At 41.7% G+C, this 17,594-nt stretch overlaps 1 protein-coding gene across 1 annotated transcript in view; it reads right to left on the bottom strand.

Annotated features, from left to right (window-relative positions):
• tnfrsf19 (tumor necrosis factor receptor superfamily, member 19) overlaps positions 1-17,594 on the bottom strand; it is a 37,045-nt gene that overhangs the window by 5,954 nt on the left and 13,497 nt on the right. Inside the window, exons 5-6 of the mRNA XM_067451790.1 lie at positions 16,517-16,602; positions 22-183 (exon numbers count right to left, since the gene is read on the bottom strand). Coding sequence (XP_067307891.1) covers positions 22-183; positions 16,517-16,602 — 248 coding nt within the window. The remainder of the gene's footprint in view (positions 1-21; positions 184-16,516; positions 16,603-17,594) is intronic.

Here is a 17,594-nt window from a genome sequence, read left to right as displayed (position 1 = left end):
TTTGGCAGTGGTGTGAGTCACCTGGTTTCTTCTCCAGCAGTTGTCTTTTACAGTAGATGACACACAGGATGAAGAGGGCAAGCAGGACTGTGGCCAGCGCACTGCAGATGACGGCAGCTAGAGCCATGTCTCTGGGGCTTGTCACTGGAGGCTGGAGCGGGACAAGATTCACTCGCCCCATACCTGACAGATACACAGGAGACAGGAAGTGAGTTCACAGACCGTCTCCAGTTCTGTTTTTACTCAATTTCTCACTATTATTTTGGAAGATTTTCCACTTGTTTCCAAACAATTTAAAAGATAATTGAACCTTTATATCTCACTCTCACATTTGTAAGTTATAAAGTTAGAATTGCGAGATATAAACTCAAAATTGTGAGTTATAAAGTCAGAAAAATTGCGAGATATGAACTTACAATTGGGAAAAATAAAGTCAGAATTGGGAAAAATAAAGTCAGAAGAATTGTGAGATATAAATTTGACATTGCGAGTTATTAAATCAGAATTAGATAATATAAACTTCCAATTGTGAGAAATTAAGAATTGAGAAATAAAGTAAGAATTGAGTTATATTATAAAGTCAAAATAACTGCTATTAGGATTCTGATATTTGCAATTCAGATTTTTTCTATCACAATTTGTGAGAGAGAAAAAAAGTATATATCTCGCAATTCAGACTTTTTTTCAGAATTGTGACAATTGAATTGCCACAATTGCGAGTTTATGTTACAAATGCCAGATTAAAAAAGGTCACAATTAACTTTTTTTAATTCAGTGACAGAAACAAGCTTCTACAGATTATTTCTCTACAAACACATTAGTGACAACAGATATCACAAATATTGATAAAAACACAAAATAACACTATAAAAATCATAAAACCCTCTTATGGTTCTCCTACATTGCTTTTTTGAAGTATATATATATATATATATATATATATATATATATATATATATATATATATATATATATATATATATATATATATATATATATATATTATTATTATTAAAATAACATTTACCAGAAGGCTAAAGGTCCCAATATACTTATGTAAACTGCCATTGGTCTATAACGACTATATTATTTGTGGGTGTGGTTTGAGGCTCCATCTTTTTTGAAATGGAAATACAAATAAAATCTTCACTGTGAGTATATCGTGGCTTCAATTCGCCATTGATATCCTGAAGAATTTCCTATAGAATTATATAATAGTGTTATAAAATCCAAATATTATCTGAAGACATAATGTCTATTACACATTGTTTTTTTAACATCATGATGCAACCTAGTATGTTTCATCTTTCATTGAATCTGCCAAAACCAAAAGCCCCCGCTCGAGTGTGTGTGTTTGTGTGTGCGTGTGTGTGTCACATATCTCCTCTCGTTGTGGTTGCGGCTGGGAATGTGCTCCAAAGAAAACGAGGTTTAAATAGCAGAAATGTCCTGGAGGTGAAGGGCACATTCCCAGCCTGCTGATAATTTTTCACCCCTTTACCCCGGGCCAGTCGGGCCTTCACTTGCCAGTCTAGCGGGCCCATTATTAAGAGGCAGATCAAGGCCATGGGCAGTCACTGCTATATGTTTGAAGTCAGTTGGGGAATGTGTAATCAGCCTGAGAAAACAGCTGCCACAGTCTGAAGGCACCACAGGAACTCTGATGTCACCGTCTAAAAAGCCTTCCCTACCCTGAAGACAACAGCCATCTGAGAAAAAGCAGGGACTATCAAGTGACTGATCTAGCCTGAAGAAGGGGTTTTACACTCAGTGTTCTACTGACACCGACTATTAAGTCATCGAGATAATTGGGGTTATCATGTTATCTGGTGTGTACATCAATGTATCCGTCACTTAGGACTTGGAAAATGGCTGTGTGGCGAGCTTGAGAGTGTGTAGGTTCACATAAATGGTTCTTTCGCTAGTAGGAGTTAAACAATTAACAGCTTAAATTAGCGCACTGGGCAATGCATTAACAACTACTTCACATGAAGTGTACAGGAGACTCAGCATTCATAAAAGACCATTCATTTTCTTCATAGGGTAAAAGATTTTTAACGATATCTTATAAACGTTTAAAGACAGACCTACTATGAGTTTAGAGGTTGTAAACTGATGGTATGCTTTTGTTGGAACCATCAGCCTGCTTTATTTCCATGCATTTTTTTAAATGATCAATGGAATTCCTGGTGAAAAACGACATTACCTATGATGCCTCAGTAACTTCTGTTTTCTTAACTTCTTATTGCCAAAAGTTTTGGGGTGTCTGCCTTTACATGCACATAAACTTTAATGATATTCTTTTATCCGTAGGGCTTAATATGGAGTTGGCTCACCCTTTGCCGCTATAACAGCTTCATCTCTTCTGGGAAGGCTTTCCAGAAGTTTAGCTTGTTAGTTTTTGACCATTCTTCTAGAAGTGCATCTGTGAGGTCTTTTGAAGAGGCCATCTCTAAACTGTTCCCACATAGTTGGGAGGATGAAATTGTCCAAAATGTCTTTGTATGCTGAAGCATTAGGAGTTCCTTTTACTGGAACTAAAGGGCCAAGCCCAACCCCTGAAAAACAACCCCACACCATAATCCCCCTCCACCAAACTTTACACTTGTCACAATGCAGTCAGGCAAGTACCATTCTCCTGGCAACCACCAAACCCAGACTCGTTCATCTGATTGCCTCAGCATGTGCTGACTTCGCTCTGTGATTTTACGTGGCCTCACTTCATGGCTTAATTGCGTTTCTTCCCAATTGCTTCCACTTTGTTATAATACCACTAACAGATGGCCGTGGAATATTTGGTAGTAAGGAAAATTCACGAATGGACAACCTATCACAGTACAACGCTTGAATTCACTGAGCTCCTGAGAGCAACCCATTCTTTCGCAAATGCTTTTAGAAGCAGTCTGCATGCCTAGGTGCTTGATGTTATACACCTGTGGCCATTGAAGTGATTGGAACACCTGAATTCAATGATTTAGAGGGGTGTCCCAATACTTTTGGCAATATAGTCTACATCATATTGGAACAGTCAAAGCAGGTCCATGAACACAAGTGCAAGTTGACTGAGAATCAGCAACCGTAGTTATACGGATGTGTGAATCTTTTAACACGGACTTAATTAGACTTCTTCACAAAAATGCACAAGTCTAGTTTAATGTATTGTTTATGTCCAATACCGGCAATATTGAATACATCAAAACATACAGTTAAGTACAGACATGCCTACTGCAAATCCTACATGGTCAGATTTTGGAACAAAGACAACAAAACATAGAAATAAAGACAGACTTCTTTATTCCGAAGTATTATTTTGCTGTAATGAAGTTAAATATGAACCAGATATTTGTTTAACATCTTTTCATTGGATGAACACAAGCATTCTTTATTTGCTCTATGGTAAATTAATCATTAAGCAAACATGGGCTTGGCCTTCACAGATACAAGTGCTCTTTGTGAGACAATGTCAACATCAGTTGAGCCCTCAAAAGAAGTTTCTTTGTCAAAGATGTGTGCCTTTGTGCACTTCGTTTGAAGACATAATCAAGGTGCACAACTCATCATTTAGTCCTATAGTGACCAAGTTGAGCAGTTGGATTTAGAAAATATTTAGCATTGTTATGCAGTCGCTAAGGTGTTGCTATAGGGCCGTAGGTGGTTGCTAAGTTCTTGTGAGTGCTTGCTAAGCGGTTATTTCTGTCATAAGTACAACATGTTCCTGGATCAATATCTTTGTTGTTCCTGGAACAACATTCTAATCAACCAATCAGATTTGAGGGACAAGTTCACAGTTTATGCCACATTTAGGCTTAAAATCAGGTGCTTTTACATTAGTGTTATTCAGGTTTGTTCTGGTTTGTGTTTTTTTGTAGAACTCAATATGCAATATCCATAAGCAGAATTATCACATTAATGATAAATAAAATGCCGATAAAGTGTATCGCAAATATAAATATTTATACATCTAAATAAATTGGTTGCAGATGCACAGTCAGCTTAAACTTATGTGGTCGCGGAACAGATTTAGCACCCCATAGCAACATACACCAATGGGAAATCTATGTACATACATCTATGGTTGTGAACCTAGACAACTGACAGGGATAGGTCGTGTGACAATGACAACACAACGGATGTATTACGTCCGAATTTCATAATACTTAGGGTTATTGGTTGTGAAAGTTATGGAGCACTGGTTAGCACACGTTGTGCAGGTTTGAGTCCGACCTGCATCATGTCCTGATCCCATTTCCATTCTCTTTCCCCAATAATTTCCTGTTTTTTTCCCAAATCAGAAATCGCATGTGTATATGCAAATAAACTGAAGGAGAAAGATGTTACTGAGCAGAATCACATGATGAACCGGCATTGCATGTGTACTTCTATCTAAACCGTCATGTCTCAGTGCCAGCAAATCTGGCCCAGCTGTGATCTGTCCTCCTTCCCTTCACCTCCCCCCAAAACCAAAGCGTTTCCCCTCTTATCAGCGGCCCACAGCTGCAGCAAACACAGACAAAGGGCGGCCCTTGAAAAGATCTCACCTGCTGATACTATCGGCCCTGCACTCCATGAGCCAATAGACTGTTCCCTTTCAGTCGGTCACGTTCGACGTACGTCAGAACTGAACCGACGAATGGGATCTTACTTTAGAGACCAATCCTACTTCGAGCATCTAACAACGAGCCAATGAAATTTGGCATGCGATCACGCATTCCACGCTCCGCCCCGCAGCGCGGGTATAAATAGGAAGTGGAATGGTAGCAGCGCTTTCTACTTCGGAGCCGAGCAGTGCTTACTGTTTCCTACGAAGAGTGTCTGACTATGAGTCAAAGAGTGTTGAGTGAGAGAGTCTGCCAGTGCGGGTGATACGGCGCGTCAGTGAGAGACCGTCTGATCAGTGATCAAGCGATCTAAAGGAGCTTGTTGGTTCGCTGAGCGTTTCCCATACAAACTGTTGGTTCGCTGAGCGTTTCCTATACAAACTGTTGGTTCGCTGGGCGTTACACACACACAAATACACATCACTGAGAGCTCAAACAGGCTTGCAGAACGAACTGTGTGGAGCCGCGGTCATCTCCCTGAGTGCTTCAGCACACTAAAAGAGCAGCTTTCCATTCACAAAAGAGCAACACGGTTTGACCCTGCGTCTTTTTCAAGATGTCATTCAAACCGTGTATTCCTGGTATGCAACTGTTTCCTGTCCTCTTGACGGCCACGAGCGCATGTGAGATTGCTATCGTGGGTGATTCATGTTCTGGTAAAAGAACATGGTCACGTCGGCGCGTTGTTCGTCTCCCCCTTCTCATAAAGGGCTCGAGTGTTCAGCGCGCCGTGTGCCGTCGAGCGGCCGGCTGACAGCGGTGGTTGTCACGACAACCGGCGCGCGTCAGTCGGCGCTCTAGATGCGCGGTCGAGACTATGAAACCTCAGATGGGGTCGAGTCCCTTCGCCTATCCCCCGATCTAGTTCATTTCTAGTGTTACTGGAAAAGGGCTACTTTGGCTGATAAGCGCTGGTGGCCTGAGGATTACAGTGGGGATTCCCCGCCGGGTAAATCCCCTCGGGCCCCCACTCCTCTATCGCATCAAAAGCATGCTGAGACTCTGTTCGTGGGTGGTACGGATTCTCTCATGAGAACACGACCACGTCAGGGCATTGTTCGCCTTGCCTTCTTCATAGAGGCTTGAGCGCTCAGTGCGCTGTGTGCCGTTCTGACGGCCACGTTCACTGTCTCGCATGCCTGCTGGTAGTTGAAGGTGGAATCGCTGGTCCTAAAGAGAAAAAGGGCTAGCGTTTCATTTTTGGCTCTGGCAGAGGACAGATGTCAATTGCTGCATCGGAGAGAGGGAAATATGGAGGGTCAAAAGGGCCAAAAATGAGAAAAAAAAAAAAAAAAAAAGTATCATTGTTTTCCCTCTCTCACTGCCCTCTGCCCTGCACGCACGAGGGTAGTCCCAGCCCAGGGGTTGTGCAGGAACTGCGTGCGGTGTTGGACCTCGCCCTATGGGCGACGAAAATCACTGCACGCTCCCTGGGTCAGGCGATGTCCACACTAGTGGTCCAGGAATAGGGGGCTAACCTGACAGATATGCGCAAGAAAAGCCTGTCTGTCGGGCTGGCCTCCTCGGCGGCACCATCGAGAACTTTGCCCAGCAGTTCTTGGTGGCCCAAGAGCAGACGGAGGCGTTGCACCAGGGTGCCGACGACCAGCTGCTCGGTCGTCGGTCGCAGCGCCTCTGCCGGCTCGTCGCCGAGGGCATCCCCTCCTGCGTCCGCCTCCACCCTGCTAGAGCCGAGCAGCAGCCTCCACTGGAGGAGCAGGGTGCCGGACGCGAGGGACGCCCAACCCGTCCAGGGCCCGCTAACCGGCAGGCAAGCGCAAGGGGACGCGGCCCTGAGACGGGCCGGCTAGGGAGAACAGGAGCTGCTCGGGGGAGACGATGTTCGCATCCCTCCCCCACCCCCCCGGAGGAGGACCGGGGGGCCCTGACTGGTTTCGGTTCTGCCACTGGCTCTCCGGAGTCCAGCGGTACCCACATTTTAAGAGCAGTTTCCTCTCTCTCTGGGCCCCAAGAGGGTCAGGTTGGCAGTGTGCGACGCCCACGGGCCTTGTCACTCCTTTCCTACCCTCCCGTCGCCAGGGGGCAGTTGTGTGGGCCTCGAGGACGCCCCCGGGCCTTCTCACCCACACACTTCCTCTCTCGTGAGCACTCAGTCAACACTCCGGGCCGCCCACGGGCCTCCCGGGTCGGGGCTGAGTGCTTCACTTCCCTGCCTCCGGGCAGTGGGCAGCAGAGTGGGCTCCGAGGACGCCTCCGGGCCTTCTCACCCACTCTCTGTCCAAACCAGGAGTGCTCAGGCAACACTTCGGGCCGCCTCCGGGCCTCCCGAGTCGGGCCAGAGTACTCCGCTTCGCTGCCCCACCCCGGGCATGTCTGTGGTGCGGTTGGTCCCGCTTGCACGGTCTCTGGGGGCCTGGCTAGGTCTCCCCGGGCCGTCTCGCTGGCTCATCCGTACCATCAGACTCGGCTACGCGATTCAGTTCGCGCGCCGGCCGCCCAAGTACAGGGGCATCCTCTTCACCTCCGTGCGAAGCAGCGATGCTCAGGTCTTGAGGTCAGAGATCGAGGTCCTACTGGCGAAGGACGCGATCGAGTCGGTTCCTCCAGCCGATATGAAGACGGGGTTCTATAGCCCCTACTTCATTGTGCCCAAGAAGGGGGTGGGTTACGACCAATCCTGGACCTGCGAGTTCTGAATCGGGCCCTGCACAAGCTCCCGTTCAGGATGTTGACGCAGAAACGCATTTCCAATGCATCCGTCCCCAGGATTGGTTTGCAGCGATCGACCTGAAGGATGCGTACTTCCGTGTGTCTTTCTCCCTCAACACAGACCGTTCCTACGTTTGGCGTTCGAGGGGAAAGCATATCAGTACAAGGTCCTGCCCTTCGGGCTGTCCCTGTCGCCCCGCGTCTTTACGAAGGTTGCGGAGGCAGCCATTGTTCCGCTCAGAGAACGCGGCGTTCGGATTCTCAACTACCTCGACGGTTGGCTGATCCTAGCCCAGTCGAAGGACCAGTTGTGCGAACACAGGGACTTGGTGCTCAGTCACCTCAGCCAGTTGGGCCTTCGGGTCAACCGAGAGAAGAGCAAACTCTGTCCTACACAGAGGATCTCTTATCTCGGTTTGGAGCTGGACTCGGTCAACCGGACGGCGCGCCTCACCGAGGAGCGAGTCCAGTCGGTGTTGAACTGCTTGAATATGTTCAAGAGCAGGACAGCGGTCCCACTGAATTCTTTCAGAGGCTCCTGGGGCATATGGCATCTGCAGCCGCGGTCACGCCGCTCGGATTGCTTCATATGAGACCGCTTCAACGCTGGCTCGAAGGCCGAGTCCCGAGGTGGGCGTGGCAGAGCGGTCAGTACCGGGTCCCAGTGACTCCTTACTGCCGCCAAACCTTCAGCCCGTGGTCCAGCACTTCGTTTCTCCGGGCCGGGGTGCCCCTAGAACAAGTGTCCAGGCATGCTGTGCTATTCACGGATGCCTCCACCACAGGCTGGGGGGCCACGTACAACGGGCATGCAGTTGCTGGTCTGTGGACGGGGCCGCAATTGCATTGGCATATCAATTGCCTCGAGTTACTGGCAGTACATCTGGCACTCCGCCGCCTCAAGGGGCCGCTGCGTGGCAAGCATGTACTGGTCCGTACGGACAGCACCACGGCCGTTGCGTACATCAACCGTCAGGGTGGTCTACGCTCCCGTTGTTTGCTCCAACTCGCCCGCCACCTCCTCCTGTGGAGTCAGAAGCAGCTGAGGTCGCTTCGGGCCATTCATGTCCCTGGTGTGCTGAACCAGACAGCCGACGAGCTCTCTCGTCAGCCGACACCTCCGGGAGAGTGGCGACTCCACCCCCAGGCGGTCCAGCTGATATGGGACCAGTTCGGAGCCGCACAGGTCGACCTGTTTGCCTCTCCGGACTCGACCCATTGCCAGTGGTACTATTCCCTGACCGGGGGTACCCTCGGCACAGATGCACTGGCGCACAGCTGGCCCCGGGACCTACGCAAGTATGCGTTTCCCCCAGTGAGCCTTCTTGCACAGACTCTGTGCAAGGTCAGGGAGGACGAGGAGCAGGTCTTGTTAGTTGCGCCGTATTGGCCCAACCGGACCTGGTTCCCAGAACTCACACTCCTCGCGACAGCCCCTCCTTGGCCGATTCCCCTGAGGAAGGACCTTCTTTCTCAGGGACGGGGCACACTATGGCACCCGCGTCCAGACCTCTGGAATCTTCATGTCTGGTCCCTGGACGGGACGCGGAGGTTCTAGATGGACTACCACAAGCTGTCGTAGACACCATCGCTTCAGCTAGAGCCCCCTCTACGAGGCGCCTCTATGCGCTGAAGTGGAACCTGTTCGTTGAGTGGTGCGCTTCCCGCCGGGAAGACCCCCGAAGGTGTTCGATCAGTGTCGTGCTTTCCTTCCTGCAAGATGGGTTGGAGAGAAGGCTGTCTCCCTCCACCCTCAAGGTATATGCTGCAGCAATAGCAGCGTACCATGATGTAGTAGAAGGTAAGTCCGTGGGGAAGCACGACCTAATCGTCAGGTTCCTCAGAGGTGCGAGGAGACTAAATCCTCCTCGTCCATCCTCGATACCCTCTTGGGACTTAGCTCTAGTGCTCCGAGCACTTCAGAGCCCTCTCTTCGAGCCTTTGGCGTCTTGTGAGCTGAAAATCTTGTCAATGAAGACAGTGCTCCTGACGGCATTGGCCTCGATCAAGAGGGTAGGGGACCTGCATGCACTTTCGGTCAACGAATCGTGCCTAGAGTTCGGGCCAGGTAACTCTCACGTTGTCCTGAGACCCCGGCCCGGATATGTGCCCAAGGTTCCTACCACTCCCTTCCGGGATCAGGTGGTGAACCTGCAAGCGCTGCCTTCGGAGGAGGCAGACCCAGCCCTGGCTTTGCTGTGTCCGGTCCGCGCTCTTCGCGCTTACGTTGACCGGACCCAAAGCCTTCGGACCTCAGAGCAACTCTTCGTCTGTTACGGAGGCCAGCAGAAGGGAAAGGCTGTCTCCAAGCAGAGGTTAGCCCACTGGATAGTGGATGCTATAGTCTTGGCCTACCAGTCCCAAGACGTGCCTTGCCCGTTCGGTGTAAGAGCTCACTCCACTCGGAGTGTTGCTTCTTCCTGGGCGCTGGCTCAAGGCGCCTCGCTGACAGACATATGTAGAGCTGCGGGCTGGGCGACACCTAACACGTTTGCTAGATTCTATAGCTTACGTGTAGAGCCGGTATCTTCCCGCATCCTCGCCCCCAGTGGCCAGGAGCGCTAAGTGCCCGTTCTAAGTGTCGGCTTGCGAAACGCCACTCCCGCCCTCTGGGCCGGATACGTGCGTCTATTGTCTCCAGTTGTGTTCCCCGGGAAACCGGCTAACCCTGTCGAGCTCCTCCGTCACCCCTCCGGTGTCAGACGTTGCGGACCGTCTGACGCCAGGCCTGCACCCGTATGCTTGTGAAACGTGGCTGTAGGCTGGGTTCCATATGTAGCGGTTCCCTCACGGCAACCCCATATGTGTATTCTTCCACGGTATCAGCTACCCTTCGGGCTAGCCCCGTGTCTTTCCCTCGACAGAGCCCGCTCTGTCGTCTCTGGGCGTGTTCTTTCCCCCCTTCAATCAGGCTGGAACCACCCCAGAGACTGCCATATGTTGCACTACCCTGCCAGGTTAGTCCTTATGTGTATTCTGCCACCTCTCCTTCCCTGAAGGACGTGGCCCCGCAGCGTACCCTCTCTCTCAAATACGAGGTAGGCACGCTTCCCAGCGTTATCCAATAGTCATTCTGAGTGGGTCTTGCAGAAACAGTAGTGACTGTACTCCCTGCTTGGAGCCCTGACTTCCGTACCATACTAGACGGTGCAGTGCGCTCAAGCAGGACGCTGGAAGGGCCAGCATCCTGGCGTTTTCCATAGGGATCCCATTCGTCGGTTCAGTTCTGACGTACGTCGAACGTGACCGACTGAAAGGGAACGTCTCGGTTACGTATGTAACCCTCGTTCCCTGAAGGAGGGAACGGAGACGTACGTCCCGTCGCCAGATGCTGTGCTTCCGCTGGGAGTCCGGTCACCTTTCGGCTCCTCAGCAGAAAAAGCGCTGCTACCATTCCACTTCCTATTTATACCCGCGCTGCGGGGCGGAGCGTGGAATGCGTGATCGCATGCCAAATTTCATTGGCTCGTTGTTAGATGCTCGAAGTAGGATTGGTCTCTAAAGTAAGATCCCATTCGTCGGTTCAGTTCTGACGTACGTCTCCGTTCCCTCCTTCAGGGAACGAGGGTTACATACGTAACCGAGACGTTCTCTTTGATATGTGCGGCTGTTGACTTTAGAGAATGCCACACTGAAACACATGGCCTTGAGCCCGAAACAACTGTGGGGTAGGTAGTATTAAGGATTGTGTTGATCTAGATCCTGAAATTCCAAGCAGCTGATTAAACGCTCCATAAAAGAACGACCGTTATTCACTTCATTATTAGTTCTTGCTGTCTAAAACACAGGCAGCATCACAATCATAATGGAAACTCATAAGTGATTTTTTTTTAATGTAAAATGCACAGGACACTTGATTCACACGAAATCTGAGTATATATATATATACATAACAGACAATCCTGTGATTAAATGCAGATAATAACTTAATATAACAGTACACAAGAATATAGGTGCTGCATTCAAGTGTTGGATAACATATGATAGTAATAGTAGTAGAAATAGTTGTAATAATGACAATAAAATAAAAATAATAAAAATATCAACAAGTATTCAATAAATATTTTTCAATTGTTAAAATATACATTGCACATGCAATATATATATATATATATATATATATATATATATATATATATATATATATATATATATATATATATATATATATATATATATATATATATATATATATATATTATAATTAATAACTATTATAATAATAAGTATATCATAAGTAAGGGAGTCAATAACAATTCCCTTTATATATATATTTTTTTCATTTTTAATAATAATGATTTTTTTGGGACAACCTATATTATATAACACAGTATTTTATAATATTGTATAACCCTATATTATTATTATTATTATTATTATTATTATTATTATTATTATTATTATTATTATTATTATTATTATTATTATTATAATTATTATTATTATTATTATTATTATTATTATATTATTAATGTATTATTATTATTATTCATTTATTACTATTATTATATATAATGGTATATTACATTTTAAACAATACTTACAATAATAATGATACAGTAATATATAATAATATATGCATGTGTTATTTATTATTATGTATAATATTATATTATATGTAATTAATATATATTATTATATAATATACTTATTATTATTATAGTTATTAATTATTATAATATATATATATATATATATATATATATATATATATATATATATATATATATATATATATATATATATATATATATATATATTGCATGTGCAATGTATATTTTAACAATTGAAAAATATTTATTGAATACTTGTTGATATTTTTTATTATTTTTATTTTATTGTCATTATTACAACTATTTCTACTACTATTACTATCATATGTTATCCAACACTTAAATGCAGCACCTATATTCTTGTGTACTGTTATATTAAGTTATTATCTGCATTTAATCACAGGATTGTCTGTTATGTAGGCTATGGCTTTATCAGACTAATCAAATCAGTCCATCAGTGACCCACAAGACATGAGACTCCAAGATGAAAGCCAAAAGATATCCCCTTCAGCTTAAATACCATATCAGTCATTCACACTCTTGCGGTTCAAGCTTTCTTCGGTATGTACAGTACAGCAATGGTTGCCTTTCAAGCTGAGCTGCTTCATAGGCTCTAAATTCAGTAGCTTTGGGCTCGAATCCTAGTTAGAGTTCAATCAGAGGTGTTTTGCAAAAGCAAAAATGCCATTCTCACCCATTACCAACCCAGCAGCCGCCCGGCTCTCATGTGACCCCTTCATAAATTGGCTTCTCATCAGTTCAGATGCTTGGATTGGACAGCTGTGAGGGGCTCTGCCAAATATTTAGAGCTATCCCATGACAAGAAAAGACAGCAGCAGATGAAACACATTAAAGCAGCTAGAGGAACCCATAAAATGCTCTGTTTTCCTCCTTTCGCTCTCAGGATGGGCCAAGGAGACCAGAGTGTTTCTGAATTTATGGTCCTCTCTAAAGGCAGACTTCCTCATGCAGCTGTGTGTTTGCCCCGGGCCGATGTGGGGGCTATTAAAACCATCAGGCCTTTGAGTTTTCACCGCCCTCTGTCAGATAATGCCAGAGGACAGGAACGCTCTGGAGTTTTTTCAGCCATTTGCACGCACAAAGGGTCAGAGCAGCTTTGAGTTCCTACATCAGATTCAGTTATAAAGTAAAGCTACAGAAAAGTAAAGAAAATTCATACGCGGAGCATAATATACAACAATTTCTTCCACAGTCTAAAGGGAGCGTTTAATAAAATGTGGCTGCAAAACTTCTCTTTTTGATACCTGCAACTTTTCACAAATTTTCCCAACATGTGGAAACCAACAATTACCTTATGTCAACTATGGCATTCAGACACTTGTTTCTTTGTGAAATACACAATAATTCTCAATGGCAAACTCACAATTATTTATTTTATTTTATTATTTTTTTTGTTAAGTTTAGTTATTAAAAACTATTTTCAATGAACAATAATTATTTTAATTTTCTCTATAAAGGCAAAGCTCTATTTTTAAAGTGTGTTTTATTTTATTTTTATTTTATAATTTATGATAGTTTTCTAAAATAAATTCTTAACAACAAAGAAATTAAAGAAACAAATTATTTTCTGTATGAAGCCAAACCTCTTTATTTTATTTTATATTTTTTATTCTATTATTTTATTTTATAATTTATGACGGTTTAATTGTAAATTATTTTTAAGGAAAATGTTGTTATTTTACTATTTATAGCAGTTATTATTCTTAAAAACCAAGACATCTATTTATTTTATTCTATTTTATTATTTTTGTTTTGTTTTTTTAAATCAATAAACAAGATTTTTATTCAATTTATAAAGGCAAAACTCTTTATTTATTTCTAAATTGTGTTTTATTTTATTTTATAAGTTATGACAGTCCTTTAAAATAAATTCTTCACAACAGAGAAATTTTTTCTGTATAAAGCCAAAGCTGTTTATTTTTTACATTCTGTGTACTATTATTTTATTTTATAATTCATGACAGTGTAATTTTATTTTATTTTGTTATTTTATTATTTATAGTAATAATTTAAACAATTCTCAATAACCAAGTCATCTATTTATTTTATTTTATTTTATTTTATTTTATTTTATTTTATTTTATTTTATTTTATTTTATTTTATTTTATTTTATTTTATTTTATTTTATTTTATTTTATTTTATTTTATTTTATTTTGTTTTATTTTATTTTATTTTATTTTTTATTTGTTTAGTCTAGTTATTAAAAAATTTCATTAAACAAGAATTGTTAAAATTGTCCCTATATATATAATGGCAAAGCTCATTGTTTATTTTTAAATTATTTTTTTGTATTTTATTATATTTATGTGATATTTTATTACATTCTTTTCTAAAATTGTATTATTATTATTATTATTATTATTATTATTATTATTATTATTATTATTATTATTATTATTATTATTATTATTATTATTATATGGCAGTTGATCAAAAAAATATCCAATGTAACCGAGCAGTCGTTTTCTGAAAAAAGCCCAAACCGGTAATTTCTTACATAATTTTTTTATGATTGTTTTAAAATTATTATTATTATTATTATTATTATTATTATTATTATTATTATTATTATTATTATTATGGACATCAAGGAAAAAACAAAATGCTAAAAAAAAATGACAGGTCCTCTGAAGACTATACATACACAATTCATAATGATTACATAATAAGCCAGAGTTTATACAGAGATCAAATTCTTCACATCCACGGGTGGAGCTGACCTGTGCCTATAGGACTATGCATCTGGCGAAGGAGTGCTAGACCTGGCTCAAACCCCACAAATACGCTGCAAATCTCCACATGCAGCAGCTGCAAACATCTTAAACTTCTGGAAGTCACACTTCATTTTGAAAGGTATACGTTCCTCCCATGTCTCTCCCTGTGTAACTGCCAAAGACATATGCGTCTGTACAATGGCCCTCAACGGTGGGTAAAATGAGCCCAATTAGCACCACAGACTGCAGGAGAACAATACACTGCTTTGTGAAACGCTACGTGTTTAACATACCCGTGTGTATATTTGCGGAAGAGAGCCATGCAGTTACACAGAGAGCTTTGTTTATTACCTACGCCTATGTTCTGACTTGTAAAAAGGCATTTATTTGATTGTAAAATTCTGCTGTATGAATCACTAAGACTGAGTGGCTCGTCATCTCAAAGATTATTATTAATGCAACTGTTTGTATGATGGACCCTTTTAAAGGATTACCCTAAAAAAATCTGTCATTATGTACTCACCCTGATTATGTTTTTGATTGTATGTTTTTGAGTTCATTCTAAGCGAATGTGGACCTCCAGAAATGCACTGATACTCTTGCCCTTTGCATTAACTCTCGTTCGCATGCTTTCAATCTATGTGATGCTATGGGATGTAGAATATTGTGCACAAGTCATGGGGGCAAATTTATGAAGCTCAATGGCCACTTTAATGGTATGGAAAAGAGCAGCTGCACATTCTGCATAATATTTTCTTTTTTTGTTGTATGGGTTTTTGAATGAAATGAGAGCAGGATTATTATAGCTAACTAAAACTATAACCTAGCCTGAATGCCAGCCGAACTCAGTCCCGCCCACAACATTTGAGCTCGGGCAGTTCGGTCTGGACTTGATCCATAGAGGAGTAATTATGCCGGAACAGAAACTGTTCAGACCAATGAAATCATCAGGGCGGGCTTTAGACGATGATGGACAGATGATCAACAGTAACATAATCATCCACGTCATCAAAGGCGCTTGGGTTGAGTTTGTTCTAATCATAAACGGAGAACTTGTTCATATATGCATTTACCTTCACTGTTTCTCCCAGAAATTATGATCATGTTGGTATCCTTAAATTCAGTTTTTTACAACACCGACAAAGATCGTTTATTCCAGCATGCATGCAGACAGGGTTGCCAAGTTTTTACACAAAAAAAACACCAACAACTAGCCCAAAATAATAGCTTCTCTGGGGTGTTCTCCAGGGGAAAAAATGGTGTTTGGAGGGTCAAATGTGTGTTATTTTGGCAAGGTTGTATATCACACTAATTGAAGTCGCTTTTTTCTTCAACCCGCAGACATGGAAAGAACGCTTGGGAAAACCGCAGACTTGGCAACACCGTGCACTTGAGTTCTGTTGACATTTGACAACTAAGGTAATGCGTCCCTCTGTTGCTCTGATTGGTTGTAGGTCTATCCAATTGATGTCTTTCCTGGTTCGGTTTAAACAAGCCCCATAATCACAGCCCAATGGAGCAGTTTTAGACTCATATTCTGACTAGAATTGAATATGACCACTTCAGGCTAACTATAACCATAAAAAATGGTTACTTTAAATAAAATACCTGTTAAAATTATAATGGATTAATAATGGACTGAAAATGTATGTCATTGTCAAATTAATTGTAAACAAACATTTTTCATCTAGATGCCAAAGCATTTCTCATTTTCATTTAGTTTAAAATGATGTACTAAAATAATGAATGAATAAACACAATAATTGATGACATAATTGTTTACTTTTAGAAGAAGAAACCTTTTGAAGACATTATCAATGACGTTCAAACTAAACTGTGATCTGATGCCGATGTTTTTTTTTCCCCCTGAGGAAATGAATGCACTGGACATTTTCCTCAAAGACTCAAAATACCTTCAAAATCTGTTCTATTTAACATTAATCAATAAATATGCTTACAGTGCGGTTCATATGGTGGCGGCGGATCTCCACATGGGATGCACTCCATATCCTGAAATCCACTTAACTTCGTTTTTCTGTAAAATCTGTAAGATAAAAATGCATATTAATTAAAAAAATATATATATATTTTTTATTTATTTACTTGTTAATTAATTATAATTAATGTATTATTAATTAAGGATATTTCAATCAACTTCATTTTAATCAAATGAATTACATCATATAACAATGAATTAATCAGAATGATATAGCATGTATTACCATTCAAAAGTTTGGGGTCATTTTTGTTAAAGGAATTAACACTTTTATTCAGCAAAGATACATTATATTCAGAAGATTATAGATATGATATATGATCTATATATAATATATATAGATGACAAGATTATAGCAAAGACATTTAGAATGATTTCTATTTCAAATAACTGCTGTTCTTTTGAACTTTCTATTCATCAAATAATCTTTTTTATTTTTTAAATATCATGATTTCCACACAAAAATAGTTTTTAACATTGATGATGATAATCATAATAATAAATGTTTCTTGAACAACAAATAAAACATTAGAATGACTTCTAAAGGATCATGTGACAATGGAGACTGGAGTAATGATGCCGAAAATTCAAATTGTGTCACACAAATAAATTAAATTTTTAAATATATTGCAATAGAAAGCATATTTTAAATTGTAATAATATTAATGTTTTTACTGTATTTTTGATTAAATAAATGCAGCCTTTGTGTCTATATCATGAGATGACATAATTCAAAGACATTACATTCACTATTGTTGCAGATGATTAAACAAATGGATAGACAATAAGTGGCTTTAGAAGCAAAATGAAAGCAATCCAATTTACAATCCAAATTGGACTTACGGTTTGTTTACACAGGACACAAGCTTGTTTGTGATATTTGTTCATTGTTGGATCGTGTACACATGCATTTGTCTTGCTGCTTTTCAATTGATTATCTCTGGAAAACCCATTATTAGAAAATTGGATTTGAGGCAATAATTACTTGACAGCCCTAATTAATTAATCAACATTGCAGGAAAATCCATTACAATAGAAAT

This window comes from Pseudorasbora parva, chromosome 8 (genome assembly GCF_024679245.1).
Source record: "Pseudorasbora parva isolate DD20220531a chromosome 8, ASM2467924v1, whole genome shotgun sequence".
Taxonomy (NCBI): domain Eukaryota; kingdom Metazoa; phylum Chordata; class Actinopteri; order Cypriniformes; family Gobionidae; genus Pseudorasbora; species Pseudorasbora parva.
This window is presented reverse-complemented; position numbering and strand designations above follow the sequence as displayed.